Source organism: Cicer arietinum, chromosome 7 (genome assembly GCF_000331145.2).
Source record: "Cicer arietinum cultivar CDC Frontier isolate Library 1 chromosome 7, Cicar.CDCFrontier_v2.0, whole genome shotgun sequence".
NCBI lineage: Eukaryota > Viridiplantae > Streptophyta > Magnoliopsida > Fabales > Fabaceae > Cicer > Cicer arietinum.
In genome coordinates, this window is record NC_021166.2 from 2,147,058 (window position 1) to 2,166,997 (window position 19,940).

General features: G+C 33.2%; 3 protein-coding genes across 5 annotated transcripts in view; 2 read left to right on the top strand and 1 right to left on the bottom strand.

Moving 5' to 3' along the window:
• Positions 1-7,192, top strand: part of LOC101488228 (bifunctional dethiobiotin synthetase/7,8-diamino-pelargonic acid aminotransferase, mitochondrial) — a 12,247-nt gene extending 5,055 nt beyond the window's left edge. Inside the window, exons 5-14 of the mRNA XM_004507772.4 lie at positions 637-757; positions 958-1,106; positions 2,711-2,805; positions 3,785-3,900; positions 3,982-4,119; positions 4,520-4,653; positions 4,753-4,884; positions 5,424-5,558; positions 6,242-6,354; positions 6,782-7,192. Coding sequence (XP_004507829.1) covers positions 637-757; positions 958-1,106; positions 2,711-2,805; positions 3,785-3,900; positions 3,982-4,119; positions 4,520-4,653; positions 4,753-4,884; positions 5,424-5,558; positions 6,242-6,354; positions 6,782-6,962 — 1,314 coding nt within the window. The 3' untranslated portion in view covers positions 6,963-7,192. The remainder of the gene's footprint in view (positions 1-636; positions 758-957; positions 1,107-2,710; positions 2,806-3,784; positions 3,901-3,981; positions 4,120-4,519; positions 4,654-4,752; positions 4,885-5,423; positions 5,559-6,241; positions 6,355-6,781) is intronic.
• Positions 7,193-9,609: 2,417 nt separating this feature from the next.
• LOC101488801 (calmodulin-binding protein 60 B) lies at positions 9,610-16,735 on the top strand. Of its 3 annotated transcripts, none has more exons than XM_004507774.4 (9): positions 9,610-9,778; positions 10,170-10,290; positions 10,918-10,993; positions 11,439-11,497; positions 13,772-14,265; positions 14,373-14,533; positions 14,609-14,812; positions 15,162-15,396; positions 15,742-16,735. In XM_004507774.4, the coding sequence occupies exons 1-9, from the start codon at positions 9,625-9,627 to the stop codon at positions 16,320-16,322; spliced, it is 2,085 nt and encodes a 694-aa protein (XP_004507831.1). In that variant the 5' UTR covers positions 9,610-9,624; the 3' UTR covers positions 16,323-16,735. The 3 variants fall into 3 exon arrangements, with proteins under 3 accessions (XP_004507831.1, XP_004507832.1, XP_004507833.1); XM_004507775.4 differs by lacking the exon at positions 9,610-9,778 and adding an exon at positions 9,851-9,990; XM_004507776.4 differs by lacking the exon at positions 9,610-9,778 and adding an exon at positions 9,919-10,045.
• A 334-nt stretch (positions 16,736-17,069) lies between these two features.
• On the bottom strand, positions 17,070-18,379 carry LOC101489781 (xyloglucan endotransglucosylase protein 7-like). The gene is made up of 3 exons (XM_004507778.4): positions 18,029-18,379; positions 17,744-17,937; positions 17,070-17,658 (listed from the first exon to the last, which is right to left on the bottom strand). Exons 1-3 carry the CDS (start codon positions 18,311-18,313, stop codon positions 17,256-17,258), a joined length of 882 nt encoding a protein of 293 aa, XP_004507835.1. The 5' UTR covers positions 18,314-18,379; the 3' UTR covers positions 17,070-17,255.
• Between the last annotated feature and the right edge of the window lie 1,561 nt (positions 18,380-19,940).

Sequence of the window (19,940 nt, forward strand, 5' to 3'; positions counted from 1 at the left end):
TCTCCCTTTCTCTCTCCTCCATTAAAATCCCTCTCCTCCCCTCACCTCTGATGAACGAAACTGACTCTTACATAAATTTAGAATTTTTGAACAAGGAATAAGTTAAATATGAATTTTTAAGCTTTTTGAAGTTTAAAAATTCATATTTAATTATCTTTTAATAAAAACTTTAAGGTTATTCTTACAATAATGTTCTAAACATACTTGCAAAAAAAATCATTCAAATATTTTAAGTGTACATATTTGACTTAAAAGCAGGGGCAAAAAATCGAAACAAAACATTTTTAGGGCTAAAAAGTTAAGAATTTTTTTATAGGGACTAAAAACTAAATTCTAAAATTTTATAGGGACAAAAATTATTTAACGCTTAAGAATATATACTGTGTTTTTATCCTAAAAAATGTATGTAGGTGGTTCCAAGCCGAAAAAGAAAAGAGGATTGTATTAGGCAGTTAGTAGCCAATGTAACCAACGTTTTAATGGATATGGAATGTACCAACGATACATTTTGATGCAATGTTATTTTATATCAACATTATGAATTGCATATTTAGATGTGGATGCCCCCATCCTGAAAGCATCTCTGAAGTAATGAAGCTTTCCTTCAATGTAATCTTTCCATTTAGGTGATTTCAGGCTGAGCTTGCTAGGGAGATGGGATACACTGCTGCAAGATTTGGGCATGTTATGTTCCCTGAAAATGTTCATGAACCAGCCTTGCGTAGTGCTGAGCTTTTGCTTGATGGTGTTGGCAAAGGTTAATTTACCGCTGTAATTACTTTCATATTTAAACCTTTAAATCATCTAATATGAATTTACCATTGGTCACAATTTTGCTTTTCAATTTATTCCTAGTTCCTATTGCTACTGGATGATGTTATTGATTTGCAATATTGTGAGCAGTTTGCAGTTCTTAAAATTTCAGTTTGATGTTTTACCAGGCTAAAGTTTTTGCAGGTTGGGCTTCTCGAGTATATTTTTCAGACAACGGATCTACAGCAATTGAAATTGCTCTAAAGATGGCATTTCGTAAATTTTCGCTTGAACATGGACTTATTTTTGACAGTCACGAGGATGCTACAAATGAAAGATCCACTGAGCTTATGGTTGACACCTATACTCCTTTATTTAATATTTTTTGCTTCATTGTATCGTGTTCAATCTGGATCTGAGGCTGGTACTCTATAAAGTATAAAGCAATGCTCTAGTTTGCTATTAATGCAAAAGAAGGGGGAAACTGGCATGTGGTAGTTAATATTAATATTAAATAGTCAAGCCCTTTCTATGACTAGGGAGTTCAAAGTGACAGTTGGAAAACAAAAGTTGCTAAATTATTTGTCTGCACTGAAAATTTTCATTTTTAGTTTAATATATTTTTATTATTTGCACGAGGTGTTGAAAGATGAGATAATAGAGCACACGTAACTGGTATAGTATATTAAAAATTTAGTTTTCAATTACGGTTGTGGCTCAGGCAGAATTGAATATAAGTAATTTGGTTTCTAACTTAGAACTGGTATCTATCTATGCTTAACATTACAAACATGTCATGTAAAAGTCTTTCCTTTCTTCATGCACACTTATTTATCAAGCTTTTAGTTATTCTAGTGTTTTTTTCTTTGACAAATTGGCCTAATGTTAGAATAGTCATTCCTATTTATGTCATTAAATTTCTATGCAATAATTTTGTTCGGCCTCTATCTCCTGATAACTATGTATGCTCAGGCCAACATGGCTGCATATGGCTGAAAAGTTGTCTAGCCAAGTTTCTGTTTGTAATAGGTTCTTCGGTGTATAGTTGATGTTTTTTCTGTTTGATGTCATTTTATTTTTATTTTTATCAGTTTTTGCGGTCTTAGCATGAGAGGGGAAGACTTGAAGTCTATATGCTGTTTTGTGGTGTGGTTGGCTTGAGAAAATGTTTTTGTTTTCAAGACCTTATCTCATTCTTTAGATTTACTATTGGATATGGTTGTTTTTATGTTTTTTTTGTACTCCAATGATTTGATGATCCTATTTGTTCTAAATATTACTTTGTGTGTGGTCTTCCTTTTCAGGTTGATATATATATATAGATACACACATTTTCTCTCTAATAACTTTTCTTCTTTTATAGAAAATTAAAAGGAGGTCTAGGATTGTTTTTATGAGAATGTTATTTGTTTAAAAACAATTTTTCACTCAATTGGTTGATGAAGCCATTAAGTGGTTACTTATTGGCCACTCTTTGATAATTGTTAACTGATTTGATTGGTTAGCAACTCCTAAATTAGGAGTACATTTTTTACAAAGAATTCCTTTTTTCTAATTTTATTTCCCTGATATGAAATCTGTATTATGATTATCTTGATAATAATCTGGCTGTATTTTCAACTCATGTTAGGAAAAAATGACGTCTTCTTTAAGGTGTCTTACAAATATTGTAATGGTTTAACTGCAAGTGTCTAATGTCTTCTGGATCGAGGAAATAATGCTGCGTATTATTCAGAGTAGACTTTATTCTTTTTAATTGATGGCAGACTGCGACATTATCATGTTATTGACATTTAAGCTTTACTTTCCAAGTCGATATATATGTATTTTAACTATAATTCTTCAAAAATCTAGTATATGTGAGATAGAAAGACATATGACCTTTTAAAAAATAATTTCACGTTATGAAATACGCACATTTGTTGATGCTTATGCTTTGTTGATTCAATTATTTCAGGTTCTTGCACTTCAGAGATCTTATCACGGCGACACCTTGGGTGCTATGGAAGCACAGGCACCATCACCTTATACAGGCTTCCTGCAGCAACCATGGTATGGACATCCCTGTCTACCTTATACTTGAGAAGCAACATAAACTAATATAAAAGATGTTGGAAACAGTGTTTTAAAAACTGGACTGGACTCCGACCGGGAATTTGAGAGGTGACCGGTTTGAGTGGCTAGTTAGATCGATTATGCTGTCAAATCGGTATGAATCGGTATGACTCGGTAAAACCGGCTGAAACTCGGTGACTCGCGATTTTATTAAACCGAACTGGTTTTGAGAAAAACATAATTTTAATTAAACCAAATAAGCTGAAAAGTGGCAGCACTGGGGTGTTGAACACATATCCTACGGAAGTAAAGACCTTTGCTGACCACTAAGATATTTGCTACTGATATTAAACAGATGTCTTTAATAATATATGTAGCAAACTTATTAAAACTATCGTTTTATTTTTTTGACAACACCAACTGTCGTTTATGTATTTATTTGATTAAAATAAATTGATTTTTCTTTTTGATAGGATTAATTAGTTTGTAAGTGTCATTTTTTTAGAAAGTTTTTAGACACTAAGTTATCTTTCACTCTAGTTGAATACAAAAATAACTTTTTATAAAGAAAGAGACATATGACCAAGTGATTCGAGTTAATCCGGTTCTACCAGTGACCCCGTGGTTCAACCAGTGACCCGGTGACTCCGTATCCTTACTAAGTCGATGACCAAGCCGGTTTTTAAAACACTGGTTGGAAATGGACAAAAATAGGCATAAACTTCTGTTTTGCTTAAGTCACATTGGTAGTTTTATATATTTTAGTTTAAAATTGAAGTTCTTCATGCTTCATGTGTAAGCATTTCAAAATCTTGTCCTATGTTATATTTTGATTGTGAATTCTGATACTGATGTTATAAATTATTTCTTAGAGCATATTTTCCTTATATTTCCAGATTACTGTCTGGGAATGGGAGTTTACAAAACCTAGCTAATGCTCATGTATCCTTTCTAAGCTTCAACTTCAATTTTATAGGTACACTGGAAGAGGTCTCTTTCTGAATCCTCCTTCTGTCTCTATGCACAAAAATAAGTGGAGCATTTCCATTCCTGAAGAGTTTCAGTGGGAAAATCTTAAACTTGAAAGTATCAGTAAGTTCAAAATTTTCAACTTTAATTCTTTGGTTGTTACTGTTTAGAATGTCATAATTTTATTTGCTGACACTTTCACAGCCTTTGCTACACGTGACGAAATATTTCACAGGGGAAGAGATAATTCTGAGCTTGCTCCAGTTTATTCATCTTACATATCCAAAGTATTATCTGGGTTTAGAGGGTCGAGCAAAATTGCAGCATTGATTATGGAACCAGGCAAGATATGTTATATTACTCCTTTTTGCAGATTATATGTCAACTTTAACTATCTCCTTCTGTACTCAAATAATACAATCCTGTAAGTTATTAGTCATGTGCATGGAGTTGAAGAAAAAACTGGCCACTTAACTCCTTCATCGCGGAGACTTCTTTTGTAAACTATGGCCACATTAGTGCCATTTCCTTTGTGGAATGTGAATTAAATACTGCATTGGATGGTTCTAGCCTTCTAGGTCTTCCACACAGCAAAAGTGTTTTCTTTTTCTTTTTTTTTGGTTCCTATAAGCTGTCCTCTTTCTGAAGTTTGTTTCAGCAACCTTATAGATCTTCTAATTCAATTTAACTGCACCTTTTCCTGAGATTGATCATCTAATCTGAGGCCTGAATTTTTTTGTAGTCATACAGGGTTCTGGTGGAATGCATATGGTGGATCCACTTTTTCAGCGTGTACTTGTTAATGAGTGTCGAAGTAGAAAAATTCCAGTTATTTTTGATGAGGTTTTTACTGGTTTTTGGCGTTTGGGAGTAGAGGTGATTTCCCTTAATGACTTTTCTCTTTTCTACTTTTTATAAAAACATTACTTTATTTTCTTCTTTTATTTGATTAGGATTGTATATTTCTTCTCACAGACTGCAGTGGATCTAATCCACTGTGAACCTGATATAGCTTGCTTTGGGAAGCTGATGACTGGTGGGATAATACCTTTGGCTGCCACCTTAGCAACAGATGCTGTATTTGATTCATTTATTGGAGAATCGAAGGTATATATATATTTTGAATGGTTTTCTTTCTGTGTGTTGACTAGACACGGAAACTGCTGTTGGTTTCATCTGCTCTTGCTAGCTACTTTTCATCCTAGCCGTGTATCATTTGATGAAATTATTTTGTTAATCTCCGCCTTCTTGATTTGTTCATCAACCCATATAGACTATTAAGCAGAAGGAAATGATTGGGTTACATATTCTCTGTTGTGGATTTTTTATTGCTGCTATACAACAGATTTACAAAATAATGCCTGAGAACATACTGCACTATTTCTTGTGGCATAGATATTGATTGTCTTTTACAACTAATTTTTTGCATAATTTTTTTTTGGATTGTGCTGACCTTTATTAAAATTCGGTTGTAGTAGAAGGAAAATGCAACAGATCATGGTTGTTCTACTCTTTTTAGTTTCAACTGTATTTGGATATTTGACATACCATTTTCGTCCTACCTGTATTGTGTGTTTATGCAAAGCAAAGTTCTTTGGTAGTGCTTTGATAGCATAATAAAATGATTATCCTCTTGTTCTGGTTAGCTCAAGGCCCTTTTGCATGGACATTCTTACTCTGCACATGCTATGGGCTGCATGGCTGCTGTAAAATCAATTAAATGGTTTAAAGACCCTTTTTCCAACCCTAACATCACTTCAGAAGGAAGATTACTTAAGGAGGTATGATTGCTGTACTTTTTGTTTTCTCTTAACTTGTTAGTTTCTCAATTCATAATATATAAAAATCCAAAAGAACATATTTCATGTATATTTTCATAAGAAGATATATTTGATCTATATTTTGTTGTAGTATTCTAGGGTTTGAGGATTGTCCTTTGTTCTATAAAGAATAAGGGTGGACTACACCAGCCATTTTTTCAATTTTTGTCTTTTATTTAGTGAAATATTTGTTCTTTAGTTGTTCTTACCATATATCATCCGCTTCTTTATTTATGAGTGCATCATTTTGCTCAACAAAAAGTACCAGTTCAAGGAATTAATAAAAGTAAACGTCTCACATGATGAAATTACTTCTTGGAATTTTTTATTGACAATAAACTTCTTCGCTGATTGTTACATTAAACATAAGAAATACTTGTTCTACTGCTTACGTTGAAAAATAAATGCCCCACCAAGTTATCTTCTATGAAACAAATTATGCTTAAATAATGTGTTTAAGGTTCAGCATTATTTGATATACACTTACAAGATCTAACAAAATTATCATCTCGAATTTTCATGTTATATTCTGTGTTGCCGCCTTAGTAGAGTACTAGAGTTTGTCATTTTTCACTATACAAATATTATTTTTTTACAACACTATAAAGCAATATTTTGATCTAATTTTTGTTGTTAATTTTCAGTTATGGGATGATAAAATGGTTCTCAAGATTTCGTCACACTCGGCAGTTCAAAGAGTAGTTGTGTTAGGAACTCTGTTTGCCTTGGAATTAAAAGCAGAAGGCGATAATGCTGGGTATCATTTCCTCACCGTTCTCCCTTGCTCCATATTTTTTAATAATTTTCTGCACCTCATATTTTAATAATTTTCTGCACCTCATATTCTGAAATTCCTTTGCTAGGTAGTTTGATTAGCATTATGTATAATTGTCATGCTGAAGTCAGTAGAAACTTTCTACTTAACTTCAAAAACGAAAAAAAAATCAAATTAAAGGGCGGTTGCAAGTGATATTCTTATTTAAATATTTGATACCTTAGTGTTTACACTGCTTTGCTTGCAGGAAGCTGCCTTTAATACTGTAGTTTTGGTCGTTGTAGGGGAAAAAATATAATTTTGTTAATTGTGATGCAATTCTTTGGTTCATTGGGGGTGCCAAAATTGATGAAGTTAGTGAATTAAATTATTGAAAAGTTCTTCGTCTAAATTATTGTTTTTGTTACAGGTATGGATCATTGTATGCAAGGCCCCTTCTTCAGAAACTTCGGGAAGATGGTGTATACATGAGGCCTCTTGGTAATGTTATATATCTCTTGTGTGGACCCTGCACATCTCCAGAAATTTGCAATCAATTACTCGTCAAACTCTATGAGAGGCTTGAAGAATTTGATGGATGCACGAATTGATAATTCTGTGCATTAGCTAATAAAAAGGTTTAGCATGCGATTGTTTTCAGTATCAATTTGCCATTCACCATGCATATATTCAAACGAGCTCTTACCATGTATACTATTGATTGTAGCTTAGGTTTCTCGTTTTGTTGGGAGAGAGGTACGTACTAAAGTTATATGATTAGTACCAATATACTGTGAACACTTGAGTATAGTTTTATATTCAACAAATTTGATTTACTCTACGTATCTATGATTTGAGATTGATATAGTTATTGATAGTAAATTAACGTTGTGTTAAAAAATGTAAATCAACATCTTTTACAACTCAATTCTCATAAGAAAAGACTTATTTTTTATTTTGAAAACACGAGTTTTTATTTGTTTGGGTTTAGTATTAGTATGCAATTTATTTTTTTACGCATGGATAACAATAATACGTGGATCCTTTTGAAAAGAAACAATAATAGTATTAATAGCTCAACAACATGTTTTTCTAACTAGATTTATCACATTGCTTATTGTTTTTCTTGACAAAAGAAGTGTTTTTAATCAATTGATTTATGTACAAGTATCGTAGTTAGAAAAACAAGCAATAATGATTTTGGGAGAGGTAAACTTCTTAGATAGATGTTAGTACTAGGTGGATTAATTTTTGTAGTTGTGTGAGCGATAACTTCATTTATCAAAAAAATAAATCAAATAAGTGATAGTTTTTTATTCATGTAATCAGAGGGGCTATTTTTCATAATTACTATAATCGTAGTGTCGTTTGTGATCTATGATTTCATTTTTCGAAGTATGGAAGGTAAAGTTTCGTTTCAATTGGGTATATCATGATTTACAGGGGAGCATATTTGAGTTCTATTAACTATTTGAACATTTTTAAATATTGTTTCTTTTGGAATTTATATTTAATGATCCCCCATTGGTAGAAGAATTACTGTGAGAAAGAGGGACTTTGACCGGAATTCATAGCGATGCCAGCTGTGATGTCTCTTGGTGGAGGTATTGACATTCAAGTCAATATTAAGATTGAGATGAGTGAGATACTTAGAATGTTCGGTCAACTTTTTTAGAAATACAGAAATAAATATGTTTCTAGTTTAAAACAAGTTGTTGGATAAACAAAAAAAGTTGAAATGGGTTTGGATTTGAGAGAATGATCTATGTTTATGGGTTTGGAATTTTGAGAGTGTTCTACACTTGTTCTGGGTTTAGATTGTTAAGAAGACTATGATTTTTCTTGGTTTATTATTTAATAATTGGTTTGTATTCTAATTAAATTTTTAATATTACAAAAATGCACAATCTGTTAATCGGTGTCATGCCAACACAATTTAGCCAGCTCAGTGTTCATAAAGGATTATTTTAATTTTTTTTTGAAATTGCAATGGTATAAGTAAATAAAAAATTTACATCAAAATGGGTCATATCTATATTAAACAAAATACATATTTAAACAGTAAAAAATTTATTTTTGAATGCTTTTATGCACAGTTTTAGTTACAAGTATTTACCGTACTAAGTTTGAATGGTTTTGAAATAGTTACCAAATGATTTTGTAATTGCAAGTGAATCCTTGTCTTCCTTTCACAACTTCATTTGACATTTTTGTTGTTTCTTAAAACCGTCCACGTCAATCCGATTACCACACATCACGACAATGTAACTTAAGATGTGCAGCAGCTTACCGTTCCTTAGTGGAAGCTAAATGTGGCCACACAAAAAAGGGTCCCAAAAATTCTAAAGGGGAGAGAGAGAGTGAGTTGCAGGAATAACCATTTTTAGTATTCGAAAAACGAGGCGTGTTGTTAATAATTGTTACATTAAATACATTGCTTAAATGCAATTTCTTATGTTTTACTACAATCTTGTTCAAGTGGGCATGCTTACTCACATCTTGTCAAATATTTTTTCCCCGCCCCCACATCCAACGTACTGGGATTAATTTTATTCATCCTACAACTATTTTTTTTATTCTAGATCAATCCTCTTCTATATGTATTGCACCTAATCCTAATGGTTGACAAGTACCAACATGCAATCTAATATTAATTTTATTTATTTATAATAGTAATATTTTTTGTTGTGGATTTAATTAGTATTATATACATCATTTTTTATATATTATTCTTTTTTTATATTTATGAAAATGAAAGAATAATTTAATAAAATCAATAATTACTTTCTTTCATTTATAATTTTAAAAATTGAACAAATATAAATTTTTTAGAGAAAGATATTTATAAATAAAAAATATTCATAATTTATACTTTTTTTTAATTTGTAAAAACAAATAAAAATAACTATTTTTTAGAAATAGAAAATATTAATTACTCATCTATCTCTAAAAAGTTGCCATATTTTTCCGTGATGAAGTGTAACACTTTTCGCTCTGTCCCTTAGCTTTTCCTTTAATTTTCCTTCTTCTAGTTCTAGAAAAATGGGTAAATGATTTGTGTCACTAACGACAAAATAAAATGTAGTGATGTAAATATAAAATTTCAAGTGACGTGATCAGAGTGTACAAGGTCGTGTTCTATAGTGACGTGTCAAGGAGTTATCAATCTAGTGGAGTAAACGTACGGCCAAGATTACCCCTTCACTTAAAACGATCGAAACACAATTGTTGTTCCTTCGTTGATGAATAAAAAAGAATGAAGCGTGCTCCCTAATGCAGGTGATAATTCCTCCATTAGATCAAAGTTGCCATAGTAGACCACAAACTGAATTCAATGACTTTCCAACTCAGGCTAATCCATTACAAGATAATCGATTTTCTAGCTCTATCTCTCTCCAAACACTGCTAAGTTTTCTCTCTCTCTCAGGTAGTAACACCGTAACTTAACATCCCCGTCGCTTTCCCGCTTTTTGTTTTTTTTTTCCTTTACTCATTTTTCTTTAAATTTTCACTTCGACGAAAAAATATCTTGTTGTCTCAGTGCGTTACAGTTCGTTTCTGATACTTTTGTTTTTAGCTCGAATTCGTTGCTATATAATAGTATTGCTTATTGAGTTTTCGCGAGTCTATTATTTGAAGGTTTTCGTGAAATTCGTATTTAATTTGTTTGTTATCATGTTGTTTTAGATCTGTTGTGAGTTTTGTAGCTGTTAGGGTTTCATTGTTTCCTTATTAATTTTTTATGTTTAGAGTTAGGTGATAATGGTGACTTTTTTATTTTTAGTTTTTTGAATATGATTGGGTATTTGGTTTTCTAGGGTTTTACTGTTGGAGAGTGTATATGCAGAGACCAACCACCGACGGAATTAGTATGGGGAAAAGGACTTTGGAGAATGGTGAAGACGATCAGCCAGAACGGAAGAGGCCTGCTCTTGCAAGGTAATTGCAGCTCTTTATTCCATTGCTACTGTGCTTCTATGAATTTGCTTTGTTTAATCAACCTTTTAGTGTGTGTTGGCTCTGTGTTGAGAAAATTTGATTTTGTTCAATTGCTTCTAGTTAATATTGAGTTAAATTGTAAAATGAGTATGTTTGAATACATTCCTGTACAGTGAGTTGAACAATAAATTTGAGGGTAAACATCAAATTTAGTGTCCAAACTCTGAAGCTCTAATTTCTAGCTTCAAGTTAAAATCATGACGCTAAATTATTTTTACTTGAGCACATGCAAGCATATCAAAATCAATTCTACTAGTACTTCTCAATTCATGGGTATTTTAATTTCAATTTTATCACTATTTTACACTAGTTAGTGATTATGAGAAAATGATATTTTGGGAGCGAGTAGATATGCTGGATTGCTGGTGCTATTTCTTATTAAACCGGCAAACATCATTTGTAGTGATCTCAGTTGGAAGCAGGTGAAAGGAATGTCATTGACCCACTGTTACTGCAATTAAACAATCTGCTTACTTCCAAAGATATTTTATTCTGTTGGATATATGTCTATTGAGTTTATTCCTATATTTACTGCTAACTTGTTCTACTGATGGATATGTTTTGCAGTGTAATTGTTGAAGCTCTCAAGGTGGACAGTTTGCAGAAGCTGTGCTCATCCTTAGAACCTATTCTTCGCCGAGTTGTAAGACAGCCTTTTACTCCAAGTAGAAGACATTTTTTCACATTACATCAATTTTTAAATGCCATGTCATATTGTCACCTTCTGTGCAATTTGATAGTTTTATAGGTTTTTTACGTAGTGTTACCTTCTTCTCATTTGTATAAAGTCCTATTGTTTAATAAACGAATTAAAATCACCAAATGATTTTGTGTGTAAAATTAGACTAATTGTTCACAGCATGATAGTAGTATATTGCACATACATTTTGTTTACAATGTTCCATTTACCTCATTTTTTTCTTCTTCTTTCAATATTGGTCTGACATCATTTGTTAGATGATCTGTGTGAAAACATGCATTTGATACGATTTATAGAAGAAATAACACTGTAGCATGATTTGTTTTGTTAAACTTGTAAGTTTCTGCGTTTGAAGCTCAAGTTGGTTATTAATACTGATGTGAAACAGGTGAGTGAAGAAGTGGAGCGTGCTTTGGCAAAGTTAGGTCCTGCAAGACTTAGTGGAAGGTCTAAGAAATTCTTTACTTACAATTTGAAAATCTATTTTAAAATATTTGTAATATTTGTGATTTCCCTCAAATAATAATGTGTTATCTCCATGCATTTTTATTGTACTTGTCCATAGACCAAGCAAGGCTGTGATTGAATTTTTGTTGTTGTAAATGTGTTAACTAAGACCACACCTTATACCTTTGAATATTGAGGCCTTTTTCTCTCCTATTAGATTTAGATTGTTGGTGTAAATTAGGTGGTTTTTAAGTGTATTCTTTCTTGATTATTGGTTAGAAAAGATATAATTTCTCTCTGTTAAATTATCTTGTGACGCTTGATAGGTTTTTATGCTATCTTAGAATATGTGCTAGGCCAAACTCAACCCTAAAAGCTAGCTTGAGATGGGAGGTTAAGGATTACTTGGATTGGATCTGATTTATGGTTGACGTGGGATCTGAACAATTAATTTTGTGTGGTTATGATTGAGTCAAAAGGAGAAGAATGAATTTACAGAATCAGGTACCCTTTAAAAAGTGGCCAGCTGATAAGGAAAGTAGGAAAGCATTTCTATCTCAACAGATGATGGGACAGAGAGAATGTGTTAGGATATAGAGTAATAGATATTAGAGTTGTTAATGTCGTTAAGAGCTGTTATAGTTAGTTCAGGAGAGTTAGGGCTATTGTGTATAAATAGGGCGTTGTAGCACACTACGCAAATTGCAAATTTAAAGGAAATCAATAAAATGCTCAAGAAATGGATGAAAGAACATGGCAAAGAAGATGCTGAAGCCCCACATCCTTCAATGTAAAACAAACAAGTGATACCAAGATTTTCGATAGAAGCCATGGATCTTGAGTGGTTGCCAGCGAAGAAATGACGGTGGAATCGTGTGTAGGAGCAGTGGAAAATTCTGTGACATTTTTGAAAAGAGCCAACAATCACAAGTTACAATGACCTTCAATGGAAATCCTTATGGAGCTCATGAATATGTTCAAACAAGGGTTGCCGAGTAAGCATAATTCTGTTTGCAACCAAGAAAGAGTGGAGGCTGCCACCCCAATTATCAAGCAGAGTATCAAAGGGATTAAAGTAGCTTAAAAGATGATGGGTCAAGCGATGGAGAAGCACAATGGGGTGTCACAGCAACAGAAAAGCAATTTTGAAGGAGACAACCACCAAGAATCTTGTTCTTGGGCAAGAAATATGGGTGATGGAACCAGATTGACTAGTGGATACAAGGCAAGAAACAATACTAAAATCAGATTGACTAGTGGATACAGTGCTGGAAAAACCAGAAAGAAGCTTACATCAGTGCACAATTTCAGAAGTTGCAGTTTACTGCCATGTTGAACTATCCCCCATAGTGTATGGGAAAGATTGTCCTTCATTAGCAACATTTGTGGGATTTATCCAGCTGCTGTCCAAAAGCATTATCAAGTTAACCAATTCCCAAGAGAGTGGTGACAAAGGCTACAACAATGGTTCACAAATGGGGTCTTTGTCCTTCCATCAGTGGGATCCCGGAGGATAGACTTTTGTTTTCTACATCCAATGGAACAAGAAGAATGCAGCAGATTTTCAACCTTGAGATTTCAACATTTGTTAGATATAGATTAATAGATATTAGATTTATTAAAGTAGTTTAGTTGTTAAAGTTAGTTTAAGAAGGTAGTTAGGACTATTGTGTATAAATAGGAAGTTGTGGAGTTAGAATAGGATATCTTTGAATATTGTAATCAATTGTTGAATAGAGTACATAAACTCTTTTTTGAAGCGGAGGAAACCCTTGGAGGAGAGATTTCTCTCCTAGTTTTTAATAAAAGTGTTCTTTCTTTGGCATCCAAATCTTGGGTTCCTAACAGAATCTATTGCTACAAACAAATTCTAGTATTGAGCTCTTATCAAACACACCACCCTCTTTCTCTCTAACTGCATTTCCAAAAGACCTTTCTACTTTCTTTTACTAAACAACACAACGAAAAAACTAAACAAGGAAATTAAGTATATTTTAACAGAAATCGTTTGTGAATTGCATTCATTTCTCTAATCTGCTGCCCTGATTTCCCTCTTAGACATTAATTAGAAATATTGTTAACCAGCTAATGTAGGTTCTTGCATATACGCATTAATTTGCAAACAATTTGTACATAGGGATATTGACTTCACATCCTTCACCCTAGTTTCACACTTTAACTAATGCCACCAATTGATTTTTCATATTTAATTTGAATTTAAATTTAATACATTTGTTAGTCTGGTATTTTCTTCTAACAGTTCAAAAATTCCAGATCTTCCCCTAAAATGATTGAAGGTCCTGATGGTAGAAACTTGCGGCTTCAATTTAGGTCACGACTGTCTCTTCCCCTATTTACAGGAGGAAAAGTGGAAGGCGAGCAGGGAGCTCCAATTCATGTTGTTCTGATTGATGCCAATAGTCGAAATGTTGTAACAACTGGACCTGAATCCTGTATAAAACTCGATGTTGTTGTCCTTGAAGGCGATTTTAACAATGAAGATGATGAAGATTGGACCCAAGAAGATTTTGAAAGCCATGTGGTGAAAGAACGTGAAGGAAAGAGACCTTTGTTGACTGGGGACCTGCAAGTGACACTCAAGGAAGGAGTTGGAACATTGGGGGAACTAACATTTACAGACAATTCAAGCTGGATAAGGAGCCGTAAATTCAGGCTTGGCATGAAGGTTGCATCAGGTTTTGGCGATTCTATACGCATTCGGGAAGCTAAGACAGTGGCTTTCACTGTTAAAGATCATAGAGGAGAATGTAGGGCTATACTTTTGTATCTTCTAGTTTTTCTCTAGCTTTAATGCTCTCCCTGCTTGTACACTGCAACGCTATCTTATAAACTTTATATTTTGTCCTTTTTACAGTATATAAGAAGCATTATCCTCCTTCATTGAGTGATGATGTATGGAGATTGGAGAAAATAGGCAAGGATGGGTCATTTCACAAAAAGCTGAATAATGCAGGAATATACACCGTTGAAGACTTTCTTCGACTTGTGGTTAAGGATCAACAGAAATTGCGGAATGTAAGTTTAGGTTTTGTATCTTAATCTTGAAGTTAGGTCCTTCCACTCATTTTCTTCTATCATTTAAATGTGTAGATCCTTGGGAGTGGTATGTCAAACAAGATGTGGGAAGCCCTCTTAGAACATGCAAAGACATGTGTTCTAAGTGGGAAGCTTTATGTTTATTATCCAGAAGATTCAAGAAATGTTGGTGTTATTTTTAACCATGTCTATGAGCTGCGTGGCCTTATCACAGGAGAGCAATTCTTTTCTGCTGATTCTCTCAGTGATAGTCAGAAGGTTAGTCTGCATCCTACATTTTTCCATGGATAGGAGTAGATAATTCTATTATTTTGTTTGATGAGTTTCTGGATGATACTGTCTTTCTGTAAAAGTTGAGTATGCAATTATGCATTTATGTTACTGGCATGCTCCTATGTCTAATCTATTAATTTAGTTGATAATGAAACACCGGCTGTATGTTCTTTTCCCTCACTTGCAAGAACATCAATATTGAACACAACTAAAAAGTGCATACTATGTGACATTTAAGGCTTACAAATGCTCAAAGGGTGCAGGTTTCCTTTGAAGCTCTTTATTAGGAATAGGGTAAGCTTATGATACCTTTAAAATGTTTTTGTATGACCAGATTTACGTTGATTCGTTGGTGAAGAAGGCATACGACAATTGGGATCAGGTTGTAGAGTATGATGGCAAATCACTTGTGGATGCTGAGCAAGTTAACAAGTCTGTTGAATCTGAAAATGAACTTCATGTTGAGTCAATTGATTATGATGTTGGTTTGGATCATCAACTGCAAATGCCAGTGATCCCAATGTCTGTTACTTCTGGACAGCAGATGAATTCAGGGATGCCAGTTGGTGGTAAGCGTTTCTGTTTCGTTGAATCCCAATTTGATGGATCCTCTCTTTTTTAGTTCCTCCCCTCTCCTTTTCTTTTGGGAAGAGGAGGTGTCACATTGTTTGTCAGTTACTTGTGTCTACAATTTTATTTCCCAATTCCCAATACCGTTTCTGATTATAATAAAATGAATGTGATGTTTTCTCTATATTGTTGATGAACAGATTTCAAAAAACAAAGAACATTCTAAAAATAAATCCCCCTTCAAAAAAATTTATTGCTTGTTTATTTGCATAGTTTGATGCATCTGTGTTGATTGTGTGTGATGGTCTTCTATACTAACATGTGCAAATACATTATCCTTTCAGGTTATAACAATAATATGGTGACGAGATATCCAAACCACCAGGCATTGATTGGAAATTCCAGCTCTCGAAGTCAGTTCGAAGGCTCATTATATCTGCCTACTGACCAGTTAGTAAGCAATGCTCATCAATCCCAAAGCTCTAGCAATGATCATAGCACAGTCGGGTTGGCTCTTGGTCCTCCTCAATCATCGACGTCAGGTTTCCATGCCGGTAGCTCTTCTATTCAACCATCTGCTCTAAATCCTTTTGATGACTGGTCACACAACAGGGACAAGGGAGTTGATGATTTCTTTTCAGAGGATGAAATCCGTGTTAGAAGTAATGAAATACTAGAGAATGAAGATATGCAGCACTTGCTTCGCCTTTTCAGCATGGGAGGCCATGCCTCCATGAATACTGAGGATGGCTATTCATTCCCACCATTCATGCCATCTCCTATGCCGAACTTTGATGAGGACCGCACTCGTCCTGGGAGAGCTGTTGTGGGATGGCTGAAGATCAAGGCAGCAATGAGATGGGGCTTCTTTATCAGGAAGATAGCAGCTGAGAAGCGGGCTCAGATAGAGGAATTAGATGAATAGGTTGTTTGGACAAGTGATAGTAGGCTTAACAGATAGCCTTAAAAAAATTCTGATCGTCAAATTTTGTTGTCTTCTAAAGTGTCGCAACAAAATTGTGCAGTCCATGGTATCGACATTCTTGATTTATGCCTCTGTATCTGATTTTACAGCATATTTGTCGAAGTTCCTGTACAGTACGTTCAAGCTTAGGAAAAACCGTGATTGTAATCTGTTTTTTGACTTTCTTGTCAATACTCCTCTCTATTACCTTTCAATTTCTTCTGGGTTTAGGGATGATGCGTTTGCTGAACACCTGTCAGATTTGAGATGAAAACTTAGGTTCGTCATTTCAATTGATTAATGTATATTAATTGTGAGTTACTCCATTTCCTAGTTATGTTACTATAACATTATAATTGTGGATTGCACTAGTACATGACGTTGTTAATGGTTTCTGGTTAATTAGATATTTGAACAATTGGTGCTGGTTATGTTTAATTCACTCTGAACGTGGAATATTCATAGAGAATATCATTGAGCATGATTCACGTTAGTCATACAGATTTGTCTTTTTCTTACTCTATCACGTATTATCCAGTACAAAAGGTTTGGTAGTGCCTCTTTACCGTGTGAAACTGAAATGATTATTGAAAGTATGAAAATATTTCCATTCGAGGGTAGCTTATTTTGACATACGTAGGGGCGGAACTCACCTCAATCTATAGAAAATTAGAAACTACGAAATAAAAAATGAATGACAAGATAATGTAATAATGAAATAATCTGTTTTTATTATAAAAAAATATTACACATCTGATGAGTGGCTACAAATGATGTCATAGTGGGTGACAAAGATTGAAACAAATGAAAGAATCACTAAGCTGGTAACTAATGCTGGAATGGTACCGATAATAATGAGAAAATATTACAAAAGGGGTTGCTTAGTTTTCCTCTTTAAGAGATGTTGCATTCTGGTGGTAAACCCTGTGGAAATCGTTTTGTGTCGTTGCAGTAATTGTATATCATGTAATTCTTCTGCACCCATTTCAACCTCCCTTGGCCTGTAACATCCAGCTCCTGTGAAAACCAGGAACCTTTGGCGGAAGCGTCAGACACAGAACTTGAGCCACAAGATGATGCTCCAGAAGACCAGATGCAAGCCTCAGCATTAAAATTCCTGTAGGAAGCTGTGAATGGAGCTTGTGTCCAATCTGTTTTAACAAGTCCACCTCTTGTTGCCCAGTCATCTGCATTCCACAAACTTGAATATATTCTCATTGGCTGCTTCTTTGGGAAGGGTACACCAATAGTCTCTGAGTTCTTGAACTCTCTAATGGGAGTCCCATCAACTGAGAATCTGAAAATAAAAAATGATGTAAGTCTATGCAAGCAGTGTATTTAAGATGCAGAGTAAGGAAACACAGTTGTGGATGAGAACTTACATAATCCTCTGGGGGTTCCAGATGATAGAGTAAGTGTGAAAATCAGCTGTTGGGTCAAACCATAGATAGAATTGTTGTTCCCTATTTCCTTTCCCTTGGCTAAAAACATTAGTGTGAAGGATGTATGGTTCACCACTTACATTTCCTAGAAATTCATAGTCTATCTCATCCCAAGTTGCTCCTTTTGAAGATAACTGCAAACAAATATACAATTTTTGTTATCAAGCCTGAGCTACAAAGTATGTAATCAAAAAAATCAACACTTTAATAGGAAGAAGTACTTACATAATAGGCAGTGACAGTGCCAGCTGAGTTTCCTGGAACAAGCTTAAGTTGCATATCGATTTTACCGAAAAGATACTCATTCTTTGATTGGAATCCTGAACCAGATGCTTTGTCAAGTGATAGAGTTAGTAACTCACCATTGTTTAGTATCTTAGCACGACCATCTCCCCATGTTATATCAAAGTGTTGATTTAAGTTACCATTAGCAAAGACAACCATTCCCATTAAGGAGCTAACAAGAAGAGGAATTAGAATTAGTATGTTGGATTCATTTGAAGAAGCCATCTATGAAGTGTTTGAAAGTAGTATAGACTGATGATCTTTGTTAATTTGAAGTGTGTAATGAAAAGGGTGAGTGGTGCTATTTATAATATGATTATTAAGTCGGTAATAATTATGAGGAAGGATATGAGAAATTTCAAAGACATAAGAAGCTGGACACAGTTGCCGCGTTTGTTTTATTTATTTATTTATTTATTTTTATTATCAATAAAAAAGTGTCAAATTGGTACGTTGCTATCGTCCAACATAAAATCTTGACGCGATTGTTTTATATTTATTGAAAACATAGTAGTTTGAGAGAGTTTAAAGTTGTTGTCTAGTGCAGTTGTTGTGATATGTCATCAAGTAGTAAAAACTCATTGGATGAGAGTGCCAACCAAGCATCAAACATTTCCAGCTAAGCTAATACTAGTCACTTTAAGTACTCTCCTCCACCACCGCCACTGCCCACATTCAAACAACACGTTTACTCTTGTCGACACTATCCCACCTAATTCAAGTGCTTCTGTTAAGGCTGCGGATTTTAATCACGTGTTGCTTTTTTCTTTCAATAAAAATACAGTATTCCCATGTTCTTTAAAAATAGGTAGTTCAATAAAAATTAATGTATATATTTTTTTGTAAATGTAAAAAAAATGAATTAACAAAAATAAATATATATAATATAAATTTTAAATTAAATATATTAATTCTTGTCTTTTATTTAAAATAAAAATATATATTATATATTAAATATCTCAATTTTTATTGATTTATTTCTTATTTATTAAAAGAACAATAATATTAAAGTAACTAAAATGGACAGTTAATTAGCCAATACTAATTGCTGTACTACAAGTGGATGGTCACGTCAAATGAACTTTACTTAATTCCAACCCTATTCATGTGAGACTTTTTTTGAGGTGAAAACCATAATTAAGAAAAAGTTACTTAATACCACAAACAACTATTCAACACATTGATATGACTTTATGCAATTAAACAATCGAGTTGGTATTGAATTTATTTTAACTTGATTTATACTTTGATGAAATCTGATTTTTAATTTAATTTTCTTGGTTACGATACAAAGTATGTATACAAAAGTTAAAATAATTCATTAAAATTAAATAATGTATTTTATTAAACATGGTTAAAATATACTTTTTGCCACCTAGTTCACAATATGTCAATTTTTGTTATATATTTTGAAAATAGTAAACATAGTCTATTAAGTTTTATTACGTGATTTATTCTTTTCATATAGATAAAAGTTGTTAATAAATAAAACATAAAAAAATAAAACTCATATAATAAAATTTAAGTTTTGTTAAGATAATATTAATTTTAAATAAATTAATTAATTTTAGATTTAAAAATACTCAAATGTGAATATTTTTATTAAATAAAAAATATTTTTAGAGATTTTTTTATTAACTTTTTGAAGACTTAAAATAGCTCCTTTGGTGGTAAACTATTTCCTATTTTATGGAATGAAATTGGAAGAGTCAATTTTGTTGCAACATTAGCCGTAGATTCCTTTCCTTTCACTCTTAGGAAATAGCAAGCGCTGACCTCTTCTTGCCAAACCTTTTCTTTTTACTCAACTTCTTGTCAAACTTTAAGCCATTTCAATTTTATAACTTCTTCA

What these genes read in the sequence shown, in the direction of transcription:
- LOC101489781 (XM_004507778.4), bottom strand. Translation starts at nt 18,313, where the DNA reads ATGGCTTCTTCAAATGAATCCAACATACTAATTCTAATTCCTCTTCTT. An exon ending in GCACTGTCACTGCCTATTAT is followed by an intron (nt 17,938 to 18,028) that starts GTAAGTACTTCT and finishes ATTTGTTTGCAG; the next exon opens with TTATCTTCAAAAGGAGCAAC. An exon ending in TGGAACCCCCAGAGGATTAT is followed by an intron (nt 17,659 to 17,743) that starts GTAAGTTCTCAT and finishes TTTTATTTTCAG; the next exon opens with ATTCTCAGTTGATGGGACTC.
- LOC101488801 (XM_004507774.4), top strand. Translation starts at nt 9,625, where the DNA reads ATGCAGGTGATAATTCCTCCATTAGATCAAAGTTGCCATAGTAGACCA. An exon ending in CCTGCAAGACTTAGTGGAAG is followed by an intron (nt 11,498 to 13,771) that starts GTCTAAGAAATT and finishes CAAAAATTCCAG; the next exon opens with ATCTTCCCCTAAAATGATTG. An exon ending in CTCTCAGTGATAGTCAGAAG is followed by an intron (nt 14,813 to 15,161) that starts GTTAGTCTGCAT and finishes TTGTATGACCAG; the next exon opens with ATTTACGTTGATTCGTTGGT.